Raw genomic sequence first — 14,594 nt, forward strand, 5'->3', positions numbered from 1 at the left:
GGGGTCTGAATGTGACACTAATTAAACGATAGGTTGCTGTGGGCAGGGTCAAGTGGGAAAAGATTGTAGAACTGATTTTGGGCCAAATGCAACATGAGGGTACTCGAGCGTTCAAGTATAGGATACGTTGCAAAGTCCATATGTGTGTCGTCGAAGCTGCATAATTATCCACGCAGTAGTCACACCGAAATCGACAGTTGAGTAATCAGTGAGTCCCAATCAAGGTCGTTATAGCCGATACTTTTGCTGCAATATGTATTAGGAGCTAATCAAATATGAACGAAAAGCCCCATCGAATGGAAAACGTTCCAGTTAACGGCGCTACTGCGGAGGGAATTCAGTATTGTGGGCCTTGTATTAAGAATCCAGTCGTCAACACCGTTAAGGACAAACCGGTACAATCAAGGCAAATGATCTAACGGCCTAATATCAGTCCAAGAAAAGTGTCCAGTGCTATTCTACCACCAGCAGACCTCGCAAGATAGCAGCACGCGCTGCATACCAAGAATACGGATATGGAGCGTCATGTAGGACTGGCGGCCTACGAGATCCGAAAAAGAAAGACGCTATGCGCATCGGTGTTTCTGACAGAAGAGATGAAACAATATACAGTTGAGAGCAAAACTATGTTCCTTTCGTCAAGACACATCGATTTTCCGTATCTGCCCCATAAAGTGCCAATCGATGCTGGCTTTTGACTGCATAAGCATTTGCCCAAGCCGATGAACCCTGAAACCTCTAATTAACCAGTCCAGCTCAGTAACATGCTAGCCCGCTCGCACTGCTGCAGCGGATCCTCGTTTAGGCGACCAGGTGGAGCACACACAGCTACTTCGAGGGACTTTGGCAGATGGCTGAACAGAGCAACAAGTGGATGTTTGCAGCTATTATGTGGCCGAATCTAATTCTTCCGACATTTTGTCAAGTAGCCTCAAGTAGCCCTAGGCTGTCCCCACATTTTGAAGATTGAATGTCTGTATTGAAGGCGGAAGAAGCATTTGCTCCAATGTACTGCCAAAGTCTCATGTGATAATATATCTCTGGCAACTGAAGGGTCCGCTTAACTTGACGGTGGTGGCTACCAGACTAGTGTGTTGGGTTCGACGCGCGTTAGATTGCCAGTAGGCTGTTGCCGCTTCAATTCAGAAATTTATCATGGAGCCATTTGTTGACCAAAGCTTCTAGGATATCGACGCTGGGACGCCGCGCTCCAGCCTTAGTCGCTAGATTTGCTTGCTTGAGGTGCTCAAAGATGGACAGAGGTCATTTCAATAGATGAAGCAAAAACAGTCTGCATGTATTGAATAGGGGTTAACCTGTTCCATTGCCTCAAATGGGCGGTCACGATAGGACACCCTATCATCAAATCAACGGCAACAGGGACTCGGCGGTACAGAGTTGAGCTCAGAGAATAGAAGAAGTAGGACTGATGGGTCTAGGTAGAATCTGAGTGATGACAAACAAACACAAAGGTCAAAGGAGAATCAAGACAATGAATGCGCCACAAAGAGATCAACAAAGGGCCTAACTGTGAATAAACAAGCGCCAGGGGTAGCCTCCAAGGACTAGCGAGGATAGACCAGCTAGTTTGTACTGGGTCACCCCAACTGTCGTTCACTCCATCGAAACAGCACAGCGCCGTGGAGTGCGAAAGCGGCCAGAGTCAGGCAGAGCCAAGGCTGTTGCTTTCCAAATTAAGAGATTCAACACTTCTGGAATTCTGTAATGCTTTATCTCTCGTCTCTGCAGCCTGATATCCATCGATTATTTTGTGCTGGGTACGGATCGTCTGATACTGGAGTTCATTACCGAGCTGGAGTTCGTGAACTTGGTTTTGTAGAGCTTCAATGATAGCACACTTCTCCCGCAGCAGTTGCTTTTGGTCAAAGTTCTCCTCAATGATGAAGCACAGAGCTCTGGTAGGGTCTATGCTTGCCATTGTGGTTAAGAAAAGTTGAAAGTAAGGCTGTAATCTGTGAGAGAAAGCTTGGTACAAAGTCGTCTACTGGGCAACATGAGAATTTACGTGTAATGTAACAAGTTTAGACAAGTGACTAATTATTACTGACTTTACCTCATGTGTGCTTGCATGTTCAAAAGTTGCTTCCTTGATAGGGACAAAGTGGACATCTCTGCCTTCTGTATGAGGAATGATCTTGTTTGCATTTGCACTAAAAGGGGAAGAACGGAGTGGGGCCGGCGACTTCAAAATGGTCCTCGACTGTTTTGCAGTTTTGTGGCTTAGATCTCAGTCTTGGCAATATATGAGTTGGTTGCATCATTTGATGGCTAGACCTACCTTCTAGCAGTTGTGACCGCTCAGGCGCTAGTGCCAGTTTGGGCCTGACGATGCCACACTTGAAAGGTAGAACCGTCATGCTGGAGGCTGTTAGACAGGACATCGTATTTTGTCTGCCTGCATGGTAAAGCCGCTGTGACCAGAGACGAAGTCAGTATTCACCATAATCGGCATTTATAGAGCTGACTACCATTCACGACTGTAGCGCGGCAAAAGTTAGGTTATATAGAGCGGACTTTCCAACCAAACAAGCAAGAAAGTGGCCAAAGGTTACAGTACCCAATCCAGTGGCGCAACTCGAGCAGTCCCTGCCCGGCATAGTAGTTGCGGTGGCGGATTCTTCTGTCACCAAAATGCTTAGCCACCCCAAGATAGCTAAAAGTCGCCTACACCACACGCCCCCATCAAGCTGAATGACAAGCACGGTACCCTGACCTTACATCATTGAGGAATGGCGCGGGCGCTTGGTACCAGTGGGATTGACAGACTGTAGGGAAAGTGAGAAGGGCGTGGTGTATGACAGATAGCTCTTAGAAGGCGCCCGACCCTGAGCAACAACCCTGGATCAAACGTGGCCGCCAAGCTTGTGCAAGCCCGGAGATCCTGAAATCAGGCGCGAAGGCTTACATGCCGTGGATACATACATGCACTTGGGAAATTTCCGATCCTGTACCAAAAGTTCTATTGGGAAATCTAACCGAACTTGACGTCGAGATTCCTAAAACAGACCATTAAAGACCCAATCCGTCTTGATAGCAAAAGTAGTAATTGGGTCTTTGAACAGATGGACAAGGTTCGGCCCCACCTTTGCAGCAACAGCAGAGACAGGGCGACACAAAGCCTGGTCTAAAATCTACAAGAGTTACAAGACCTAGCCCAAGGCTGTTGCATGCGATCAAGTCAACACTGCCTGGGTGCGAGTCTGTGAATTTGGCGCCGCAGATTTTACCACTCTGCACGACAGGACCTAATTCAGTAGAGACCGTGGACGATGGAATCCGGGTGAATATCACTCCATACCATGTCCAGGGCGATATATGCTGGCAAGGCGCTGCTTGCCAGCATACCAAGAACGGACCTACAGGAGATACTGTGCAGGTTCTAGTATACGGTACGGCCCGGGGGACAAATAACGAACAGCCGCTATCGTGGCTGTCGCCTCGCAGCCTAACAGCGACCATGTTCTTGGCTGGACGCTCGTGGTGACCACTATGCAGGCCGCGGCGGCAATCAGGAAGCGCATTGTGAAGGATGGTGGACAGGGATGAAGGTATACAAGGCGTAGTTATAGAGGCTCAACCTTCCTGGCCCACCGTTTCCTTTCCTTTCCTTGTGCTGCACGTGTGCTCTAAATTCGGAGCGAACGCCGGTATATTTGTAAGTGTAGCTGACCGAAAGTCGAATGCTCTATAGGTGAGGGCAGCAAAAGAGCGGGCAGAGTCGAAAATTCTGCTGTAAAAAATGAAACTTCGCTGTCGGAGAGTGACGCTGGGGACGTTGGAAGGTTTGAAAGAACGGTGAAAGAGAACGAATTCATGACAGTGGGCCCGCGGTAAGCCAAAAAAAATAATGGCACCACGAAACACACCACAAGTTAACAGATTTTAGCACTATAGCCTTTTTGGTGAGCAGAGGCACCCAATCTGAATGGTATCCCCACTCACAACAACCTGGAGGAAATGCCCAGTGGCTGAATAGTGGCAAGCACGATTGACTAAATTAGAATGACCCAAGACTGGGATGGGTGGGCTAGCAAGGGTCCAGAATGGCATAAGCAGCGAAGAAAATAAGTCATTGATGACATCCAGTTGGGATAAGTATAATGGGTGCAGACACAGCCGAGTGTTGGGCATATTTGACCGTAAACAGCCAGTATTATAAGGATGCCAGGCCAGGAAGGTACTGTTCTGAGTATCTCACGTATGGATAGGGCTGCGGCAACACAAAGTCAGGTTTTGGATGCAGCCTCAGGCACTATGTCCAGAACCCATGTTCGCCAGGTTACCCCCGAAGGCCAAATCTATCGTCTGGACACACAAACCCCATTGCCAATAAGCCTGCCCGAGAGTCAACATTGCGCAAGCTGTTATCACCATAATCCTCGTTTGGAAAATCATGAGCAACATTGAAGGTCTGTTGCGCCTCGAACTGGTTACTGTGCTAGAATCACGATACACTCTACCGTGACATGGAGAATTATTAGCCGTTTGGTCACTTACGCACACGCAAGTGGAGGCAACTGTCATGTCATTTCCTCAAAGGCCGAAGAACGATTGTTATCATGTTTGCCACGAATGCAGGCATCAACAGTCGTGGTCATGTTTCTTTGGTCGAGAGATCTCCATTCTTTTTATTTACCTGTTAAAAACAAACCAGCCATTACGCTTGCTAGCCTAGTGACCACCCGCATCAGTTCCCGTTCCCCGTTAGTAATGTCAGCAAGCAATGTCAGCACCGTTGTCGCCAATCGCTGGCAACGAGAACGAGCGAGCTCTCTGATGATGTCAGGATCTGCAACAACAGCCGATCCACTTCTGCTTCTGCCGCAGATATGATCAAAAGCCAAGTCTTCAAGGGTTCATAGACAGCCCTGTTCGTCATTTTGTGCGACTACTCCAAAGATAAGGAATAATGGCTCATTAAATTCAAGAAGCTCCATTCTGGGCCAAAACCTTAGAAGAATATGAGGGGAGGGTTCCCCTTAGAACCTAGGGATCTGTACTGGCTGATTTGGGTCCAAACTTAAAAACGCCTTGAACGATAATTTGATGTCGTGATTGCTAAGTTGACTCTCCTTGTAGCTATAATTATCGATCAAAAGACAGTTGGGTAGTCTTTCATTGAGCAATGCGGCGCAGAGCCGTCTGGCGTCGTTTAGGCTTTGTAGCAGTACTGAGTTTTGCGATTGAATCCCCTCGGTCATCTCTCGTATTGGCGCTTCTTGAGTGTCCTCGGGCACAGCAGACAGAAGTGTATACCTTTCTAGACCCCAGTGACTCTTCAAGTCGCATAGATCAGACCATGCTTTCCCTTCTTCTTGTTTTTTTCTCATCCTGCGTATAGAATTGTTGTTCCTGATGCAAAACTTCCCATTCCCAGTTTTTGCCAGTTCCCTCTTGACGCCAGCATCGTCAAGTTGACTCATCTTCATGTAAAACAATATCAAAGTATATCGCCGAAGGAATTCAGATTGAGGCGGATCCCCTTCCAATATAGACCACAGGAGTGGGACGCTCATATTAGTGTTTACATGTGTGGATCGATAACACTGCACGGCTTTGCTAATGTTTCTCAGAATAATTCTTCTGTAGTCCAATATTTGAGCCGGTCGGCGCGACCTGCGGCAACTAGGTCGGATTTCTGGAGCGTCTTGGCTGGAGCAGGACAAAGAAGAATCTTGAAGAATTTCCGAAACATTTTGTACAGCCAGAGCGCCATGGCGATCTTCTGAGACATCTTGTGCCACTAAAAGGGTATTGTCAACCATGTGGCCGCTGACTGGCTCAATGACATTTGGAGAGTTGTGATTGTGATCAGTTACGAACATGTCATCCATGGCGTACATGGCATTGTCAAAAAACTCTGTTCGATCAACGTCATGTATCAAGTTCGCGAAGTCTTCTTCGGTTGGCTTTAGTGTCCTAGCTCGGGTCGCTGCCAGAACCTCACACCTGAAACGAGTTAGCGCTGTTTCCCGGGCTGGTGCTGTGAGGTCTGAAAAGTCCACAACTGGATGACCAGCCAGGATTCGTTGCATGGCATGTAAAACCATCCAGCCAGAGCTTTCTGGCTCTACCGCCTGAGGCTGCAGCTTTATGAGGGGGAGTGAGCGCCTTCGGAGCGTCTTCGCAGAGCCTAGGACTTCATCAGGAACTGCGTGGTCATTCCATGAGAGCCAGTGGATTGCATCTGGATATACTACAGCAAGGGCGTGCTCATCACCTTTGAAAAAAGGCCATAATATCGTATCGTTGATGCGCTCTTGTGTAATAAACTCTGGCACGCTTGAGTTGGCATGTCTGCCTCGAGGATCTTCAATAAAGTATTCGTTAGGTAAAGAATATGATAGAAGCTCAACATAGTCTTGAAACATTCTTGAATTTATAGCTGCATCTGGGCTCAGATATTCGTGCAAAACAGGAACAACTATTTCCGTGAGCTTTGATGGCTGTTGCGCAGAGCAGGCTGTTACAATCTGCATATCGTTGAAATAATCAAGGTCTGGATATATCCTTTGCGGCGATGGCGCAACTTCGAAGGAAGGGTACTTGGTCTTTATCATGCTGACAGCAATTTCAAGCATGTGAAGCTGTTTTGCAGTAAACAGGTGAGCAGTTAAGCTGCCCAACCAGGTATGCAGGGAGGGCTCCATGACGAATCGACCAGGAAAGCACCTGATACAAAACATGCTGGCAGAGTGACGAAGTATAAAATTCAATTTATCACAGCCTAGGGCTAGTTTTGGCTGAAACACGACTAAGTTTGGGCATTGGTCCTATTGGCTGGCACTTTCTTCGCATCTGCACGGGTCCCAGGCCAGGAAGGTCCGCAGAGCAGTTTTGGCTGTTGAGAGTTGACTTGGTATGTAAGACGCGTTAAGTAGCAACCCGGGTGCGTGTCATTAACAAAGCGCTTATCAACAATAATGAGCGAATTCGCGCACAAAAGAATCGTGTTCTTGAGAAACAGCGAGCCTTGCAAGTATAAGATCGAGTCATGGCCTTCCAAGGAAATATATCAAACGTTGTGCAGCCGCATTAGAGTAACTTCGGGTCACAGAAAGTTACAATCGAACCCTGGTATCACAAGGCGCTCCATAAAATACTGCACAAGCGACAAGGGCATACCCTCGACAAAGCTCACATGAGCACTACGAGAGCAAAACTAGAGTTTGGAGAGGCTGCCACTGTATTGAGCCATGCTTCATGCAACTACAGGCTCATTACGCCATGGATATGCAAAACATATAAAATGAAGAGCAAGCAGACAACCTATTTCAATCCTTATGATACGGTTGGAGCAAATATATCCTCCGCTTTCAGTAACTACATAGATTGGATATTTAAAATGTACGGACTACCTGACGCTAATTGAGTCTACTCAACAAGGCGAAGGAAGATCCAGATTCGGCTGTCTCATCGCTACAAACATCGTACCCTGAGACGAATGAGAGGGAATAGGTGTGGTAATGGTCTATGCCGTCTGTGCTGATTTTAAAGCATGGTGGACTAACGCGGGTTGTGGCGCTAAAAGCAGGGTCTCGCATTGATCGTTAACTTATCGATGAGATCTACAGCAGCCCTGGCCGGGCGAATCTTGGCGTACTATACTCTAAGCAGCTAGAAAAGACGGGAGAGACCGAAAAATATATCTCCTTTGACAATTTACAGCATTCATTTACTGATCTCCCATGTACGTTTCCCTTTAGAGTGAATGCGGTCTATACGTTGGCATGAAAATATGTTAGACTACAAGGGGACAGCGGTGAGGCCAAGCTGTAATGGTATCAATGGAAGAGAAGGTATCCGATGCTATTCTACCAGCAGTATTTTACCAGGAGAAGTCAGTTCTCTTAGAAGAGCTGCATACCAAGAATAAAGAGAATAGGCATTCCAAAACCGGCCCACGAGGGCCCAATAAACAACAATAATATTCCTCGCCTTCAGACGATATCCCCTTGCCCTCCATGACAACAGCATCTGTGTTTGGATGTACGGAGCAGGAAACTTTGCATGAGTTCGTCTAATAGAAGAGAGAGAGAGAGAGAGCGATATATTGCAAAGGTGTTATGTAAATATACTAGCAGACTGTCCCTGCTATCATTCAAAACTTCATCATCGAGTTATCTGTTAACCGGGACTTTGAAGTTATCGATGCCGGCACGCTGCTGCTCCGGTTCTGTTGGTTAGAGTTGATTGCTTGAGGTGTGGAAATTCACTTCGACAGATCAAGCAAAAACAGCCAGCATGTATCAAATAGGCTTTAACCTGTTCTACTGCCTCAAATGTGCGGTAACGACAGGACACTCTATTGTTGTCAAATGTACGGAAAGTGAGACTCTGAAGCACGGGCCTGATCTCAGAAAAGACAAGCGGCACCAGGTATGATACTTAACTGTAAGGGAGTCCAGGTGCTCGGCGGACAATTTTAAATTGATAATTACTCGTCATTACTTCTACGTATGCTCCAACAGCTGTTCTTCCGCCCTCTTCTTCGAGGCCACTGTCATCCCTGTCCCTACTTTGAGATGCTTTCTTTTTTTATGTGTGTGGATTGCCAAGTGTCTAGAGATTCTGGCCTTGGAATAGTTAAATGTCATGAGGGCACCTGACGTTGGGAGCAAGCCCCATTCCATACCGAAAGTCGCTGCAGGTAACAGGCTCGGGAAAAAGCTTCAACCAAACTAAAGTATTTGTCGAAAGTTAATGATAACCCTGTCCCAAACGCCACCGTGCAAGCCGACGCCGTGACGTGGTCTGTTTGCGCTCTGCTTAGGCACTGATATCCCTCTGGTGCGCTGCACCTCTATTTATATTCCATCCCTTCTTTAATTCTAGCTGCTCTCCAGTCGTATAGCCTGGTCCCCCTAGGCCCATGGAAAAAAGGTCCAAGTCTGAGGCCGTACGTTGGGTTACTGTTAGAGAGACAAGTAGCAATTTTGTGTTCTTTGCAGTTGTTCTCAGTGGCTGCCATGACCTGACCTGAAGTTTAACCAAACAAGCCTAAGCTAACCTTCTGCAGTCTTCAAATAGGTGTTGGTGTGGTAGGAAAACCAAGACTATTTGCATCCATATCGTCCCGATGTAAAAGCCAATCCCAGCTATAAAATCGACTTTCATACTTGCAGCCAACGATTTCTCCGCCACTTAGAACTCCAGTCTTATTAGTCGATTCGAAATCTTTCATTGCATTATCCATAATGTATACCATATCATGATAGCCAATCCAGAATCTTGGTGCCAATTCCTGGTCTTCTATTTCAATAGCTCGTAGCCGTGTAGTTCGCAAAGACAGCTGACAGGTACCACATAATAGCTCATTACTCGATTGGAATGCGTTGTTTTGGTAAGGACGCGACAACAAACTTTGACATTCGGTTCCAGAATTTGCTTCTTGGTTTATTTTATGGCGAAGACATTCACAGTCTTCCAAGTTAGCCAGAAAGCCTATGCCTGTTGGGAAAGACCCAAACGAGGATACATTAGGCGCACAGATGCCTGAGTTGGTTATGTTTCGAGCCGTGATCTTTGAAATGCGAGACTTGGTTCTCGAGGAAGCTTGCGTTGTACGCATCGCGAGAAAGACATAGAGAGCTAGGAACAAGCGATGGAGAACGATCTTACGACCTTTCATTATTTTGCTAATAAGCCCAGTTATTGTAGGAGTGAGACACATGCTTTGGAAAAGAATCACCTGCTTCTAATAATCAATTGCTTTTAGAAGTGATATGGTCAATGTCAAGTTTATCATTTTTCATTCTTTCTGCGGCTCTTTTGACGGTGCAAAACAGCCTAAACGGGCCGTTAAGTCGACCCGTAAATGTTGACGAAAACGGATTCTTGACCGAGAGAATCAGTTTCGTGGCGTCTTCTTTCCAAAGCTTATTCGCACTTGCGCCAGCCAACTTTGGGTGGGCCGTGACATCAAAACTTCAGCTATTATGCAGCAAGATTTGGGCCTTTATCTATTCTGACAAATACACACAGGTAGCATTGGGTCCGCCCACACATCAAAGATTATACAGTTGGAAGCAAATCTGTCTTTCGTTTCCGGCACAAACATGCAATCTTTTGAATGTTGGAGCGACAATGCTGCCTAAGCGTGTTCTAAATTGGGTGCAAAACGCACCAGAGATGGAATTGCCTAAATGTACAGGAGTTTTCTACTGAATCCCATGTTCGGGCGGGGATACACCCCCAAGACGTCAAAGCTACGAAGACTAAACGCCCCACTGCAAAACTTAATTTGTGAAGTAGACTTAAAGTCGCTCGGCTAGAGGGCGACTGCGTTTGCGACAAGAACACGGCTCTAACGGGCACCATATGAGGCAGATATGGAAAAGCGATGAATGTTGACGGAAGGAAGATGGTTTTGCTCCTAACTATACATTTTACACAAAATTTCAGTGTTGAAGCATCCGGAGCTCCTCAGTAGCGATCCAGTCTTTGAATTCAGTGCTCCGCGCTTGAACCAAACAATGTGATAGGGCTGGCGCTTGTGTAGTCGATGGTGGTTGAAATAGCTACACTTTTAATGACGCAAATTGGATCGTGGTGGTCTCGCGCTCCTCTCCAACTCGGAACCGGCCCCTGGGGACTGGCTGGCCCCTGATATGCACAAAGGGCCGTATTTTGCAATATCCAAAACACCAGTCTTTGAACCTTTGCGCTTCTGTCGCAGACGGCCCAGCTCACGCTCGCATGTGAGCTTGTGCTCGGGGGCGCCCATTTCGACGTAGGTCTGTGGGTAGCACCTATTGCGATACTCTTTGAAAAAAAGGCTGTAGCCGCCCTCGAGAATGTAAATCTCTGGATAATCAAGCTGGGGATAATGCTCGTAGTTGGCCATGCGGTCCGCAGCGCGCACATGGCGAGCCATCAAAGATGCACGGTAAACTGAATATTCGCAATGAAAGATAATGAGTGTTCGGCCCCTAACAGGACTACCGAAAAGTTGCGTGATCAGCATGGTTTTATCGCTGTAGTTGATAGCACCGATGATGTGCCCGCCATGATATTCGTATTCAAACCTGCAGTCTATGATAAGTTTGGTGTCGAAGTGCTTGTTGTATTGTCCATCAAGAACACCGAGCAAAGTCTGTAGTAGGACCAGCTGTACCAGGACAAGCTGTAGTAGGACAAGCTGTAATAGGACAAGCTGTAGTAGGACAAGCTGTACCAGGACAAAATGTAATAGGACAAGCTGTAGTAGGACAAGCTGTAGTAGGACAAGCTGTAATAGGACAAGCTGTACCAGGACAAGCTGTAGTAGGACAAGCTGTAATAGGACAAGCTGTACCAGGACAAGCTGTAGTAGGACAAGCTGTAATAGGACAAGCTGTACCAGGACAAGCTGTAGTAGGACAAGCTGTAATAGGACAAGCTGTACCAGGACAAGATGATAGTAGGACNAGGCCACTTGTCAAAGATTGTTGTACAATTAGATTGTATTCAAGAGAAGGAGAGCCTCTAGTCTGCATGATTCAGAGAATAGGATTTTCGTTTCCAAAGCGGTATGAACACATCGTTACAAAAGATGGAGAAGGCAAGGAAATAGGTTTATCTTGGAAAGTTATCAGCAAACCTGATTCATTTTAATTTTGTCCGATGCCAAAGTTTGTATAACACTTAATAGATGAAAGGGAGGAAAGATCCAGATTTGCATAATAGATGCAAAAATACCTCGAAAAGAATGCCCTATTTTAAACACAAAAAGGGTTCTCAGCCACTAGATTTTCATCTTTCGTCTCACATGTCTGCGATGTATTGGGATGTGCCAGCTGCATAAACACTCATGAAGTACATTTCACTCCAACCGCTGGGATAAAACACACTGCGAGTCTGCAAGTTGAATCCTTAGGATGCAAGGATTGACCCTCTGTTGTTCGAAAAGTTGGTGGAAGGTCTTGAACTACTTGTTTCCGCCAGGGAGTGGAAGAACACCGGGTTTGGTCGCTTGATTCACCTTGTTAGACAGAGTGTCGAGGTTATAGGCAACCAAAACAAAGACAGGGTATTGTCCTTGCTTTGCTGTTTTGGGCTTGTTTGTTATGTGGCATGGGAAGGAATTTGCCTGTGCCAGCCGTGCGATAGGTATCTGGGACCGGATAGTTTTGTATAGGGTGTGGTTATTTAACCCGTACAGATCACACCCGTAAGTGGATACTTTTACAGCGCCCACAAACCAGAACGTAGCACGTGATTTTACTCGCACAGACCCAACTTTAGAAATTTTGCTACCACCCGAGATTCGCACACCACCTGCAGTTCGCATCACGTGTGCCATTTGCATCGTTTTTATTTGCAACGCAATGAATAACGTTGCATACCCCCTGACCGACACCCAAAAATAAACACGTTGTTATTTTTACCATTCGTATTATTTTATAAATATCTCGATGAATTTTTCGTTTTTGAATTTACTTTTTTCTGATTTTGATTCCTTATTCTCCAATGAAGCAGTATACCGAAAACCAGCTTGTTTCTGCTATTAACGACGTTAACAATGGCGAACCAATTGCAAAAGCCTCCCAAAAATGGGGAATTCCTTGTTTAAGAACGTCGTGGCGTTATGGCTGTTGCGAGGTAGTATTGTATATGGTTGCTGGTGCCAGGATACCCTTGCTTTATCTAATCTGGCTGTTTTGGAATGGTCGCAAATCTGTGAACCATGTAAGTGTCGCAGTTAAGGTAGTTGAGCAAGTATCTATAATCGTGGCCCAGGCAGAAACGAGCGAGCTTGTTGCATTCAAGCAGTTCTTTCTTTTGCTGGCCTGCCATGCAAGGCTGTGGGTCGCAGAATAAAAGTCACCAGGAAACGCGGAAAAGCCAACCTACGAGGAAATGAATTTCAGATCAACCTATTCCCGAGACGTCAATAACGCTGATACCTTCACCAGAGATAAAACAGAGGTACCCGTGACCTTCAACGGTTGGCCAGCGTGCCTTCAGTACAACTCGCCTAGCTGGTACCAAAGCTTCCATTCACACAATTGTTTAATCGGACAGATTGCTTCCCCAATGAACATGGTTGGATGAATAGGAGGTCGGGCCGCCTTCTTAAGCATATGCCTGCTGGCAATGCTTGCCTGGCAAGCAATCGGTACATATGCACAGATAAATACCATAGCGAGGACTTGATTGATGCAAAATGTTCAATTTTTGCTAGGCGGGACTGTGCCTTACTATGCACCCGAATCTTCCCCCGAGTAGACCCAACGAGTTGTCGAACCGTCTTCATGCTTCAAATATCGAATTTCTGTGGTGAAAACGGAAGATGAATTTGCTCGAAACTGTACCAGAAGCAAAGCTACCTACTGAAGAACTATGTCTACTAATGTATCATAAATCGATAAATTCTCGTCGATTTATATCAGGCCAACGAATGCGCCAAACTTCTTCAGCATCTTTTTGCGTGTCTATGGGCTATGCGTCTTAATAAAAGCCTCAACTGGTCAAACAGAGGCTGAGCACGCCCCCGAAATCTTTAAGTTCATCAGTCAAAACTGACTGTAAAGACTATTTACACCCCCTGATTTCCAAGCGCTACAGCTAAAAGTGTCTCCAAAAGATTACCCCACATCCCAAATTGCTCAGCACAGCAGCCGCAAGTGGCTGCGAAGGCTAACCAATAATTAACCCCCAGAGGTCGCAAACAAAGCACCATTGCTATGCAATGCTTTGTTACTGATAAGATGCCATCACCTATGCCACGCTTGTTGACTGAGAATTGATACAGACAACGAATCGGCGCCAGCATTGGTGACTTCCTGGTGCTAGAATGCTGCAATGCAGAACTTAGCTTCAGCTTGCGGTTCCCCTACCGCGCCTGGTAACCATGAGCCACATACAAGAACCCCATTCGTCAAAAGCCGAAAGTGATCGCAAATCAGTAGCAAATCGTTTTTGCTACAAAAGCAGTCTTGGTGGAGATCCTAAAAAGCCAATTCTGAACGAGCCAGCAGGAACCGGCACCGAGAGCACCGTTCCGAATCCTGAGCAAGTGTGGATGGCGCACGCACATTTCCGGATCCAAAATCCCCAGTTATCTTCTGTTTTGGGCATTAGTGATAGAGTTTTAGCGTATCAATGGAGAACCGAGGTCATTATGGAGGGGTAGCAGATCTTAGGAAACGAGCCTCCAGGGACTCTTGACCGCAATTACCTTTCTTACGTGTATTAGTAGAATGCTTAACAGCTTGTCCATTTAATACTGACTGTCTTGGGTACATATATTATTTACAGAGGCTCAGATTTTACGCCAGTTTTTAGAAAAGAATGAGTGATTTTTCTATCAACACACACGAAATCGGTGTCATAAGAATATAGAAAGATTTAGTCTCTGCCCAAGAAAAGAAAAGGAACGGCTAGTGGCCAACAAAACGAAGACTTTCTGTTTTGAAACATTTGGTCTTCTTCATTGGTCGTAGCTCAATAATGCAGTCATTTCATTAATGGACTGTCTCTTGAGCCTCTATGTAGGTTCCTTCTGCTTCTCAAGCTTTTACTGCTAGCTAAGCCTGTATATTCAATGCTGCGTTCAGATGACTTCAAACACTTTCGTACAGGTTCTGTTT

At 46.2% G+C, this 14,594-nt stretch overlaps 6 protein-coding genes across 6 annotated transcripts; all 6 read right to left on the minus strand.

The window, feature by feature from the left end:
• Positions 1-1,663: 1,663 nt before the first annotated feature.
• Positions 1,664-1,939, minus strand: PgNI_12371 (uncharacterized protein; the record flags this gene model as incomplete). Its single annotated transcript, XM_031132321.1, has 1 exon — positions 1,664-1,939. One exon carries the CDS (start codon positions 1,937-1,939, stop codon positions 1,664-1,666), a length of 276 nt encoding a protein of 91 aa, XP_030976210.1.
• Positions 1,940-2,492: 553 nt separating this feature from the next.
• On the minus strand, positions 2,493-2,618 carry PgNI_12372 (uncharacterized protein; the record flags this gene model as incomplete). Its single annotated transcript, XM_031132322.1, has 1 exon — positions 2,493-2,618. The coding sequence occupies one exon, from the start codon at positions 2,616-2,618 to the stop codon at positions 2,493-2,495; it is 126 nt and encodes a 41-aa protein (XP_030976209.1).
• Positions 2,619-4,872: 2,254 nt separating this feature from the next.
• On the minus strand, positions 4,873-5,590 carry PgNI_12374 (uncharacterized protein). Its single transcript, XM_031132323.1, has one exon. It carries the CDS (start codon positions 5,535-5,537, stop codon positions 5,001-5,003), a length of 537 nt encoding a protein of 178 aa, XP_030976196.1. The 5' UTR covers positions 5,538-5,590; the 3' UTR covers positions 4,873-5,000.
• PgNI_12375 (uncharacterized protein) lies at positions 5,591-6,671 on the minus strand (the record flags this gene model as incomplete). The annotated part of the gene is made up of 2 exons (XM_031132324.1): positions 5,591-5,764; positions 5,841-6,671. 2 exons carry the CDS (start codon positions 6,669-6,671, stop codon positions 5,591-5,593), a joined length of 1,005 nt encoding a protein of 334 aa, XP_030976197.1.
• A 1,381-nt stretch (positions 6,672-8,052) lies between these two features.
• PgNI_12376 (uncharacterized protein) lies at positions 8,053-8,337 on the minus strand (the record flags this gene model as incomplete). Its single annotated transcript, XM_031132325.1, has 2 exons — positions 8,053-8,186; positions 8,238-8,337. Coding segments are annotated over 2 exons (120 nt in total), but the record flags the coding sequence as incomplete, so codon positions are not given.
• Positions 8,338-10,549: 2,212 nt separating this feature from the next.
• PgNI_12377 (uncharacterized protein) lies at positions 10,550-11,611 on the minus strand (the record flags this gene model as incomplete). The annotated part of the gene is made up of 2 exons (XM_031132326.1): positions 10,550-11,146; positions 11,603-11,611. 2 exons carry the CDS (start codon positions 11,609-11,611, stop codon positions 10,550-10,552), a joined length of 606 nt encoding a protein of 201 aa, XP_030976195.1.
• Between the last annotated feature and the right edge of the window lie 2,983 nt (positions 11,612-14,594).

This window comes from Pyricularia grisea, assembly GCF_004355905.1.
Source record: "Pyricularia grisea strain NI907 chromosome Unknown Pyricularia_grisea_NI907_Scaffold_11, whole genome shotgun sequence".
Classification (NCBI taxonomy): domain Eukaryota; kingdom Fungi; phylum Ascomycota; class Sordariomycetes; order Magnaporthales; family Pyriculariaceae; genus Pyricularia; species Pyricularia grisea.

Coding starts and splice junctions, on each gene's coding strand:
- PgNI_12374 (XM_031132323.1), bottom strand. CDS start 5,537: ATGAGCGTCCCACTCCTGTGGTCTATATTGGAAGGGGATCCGCCTCAA.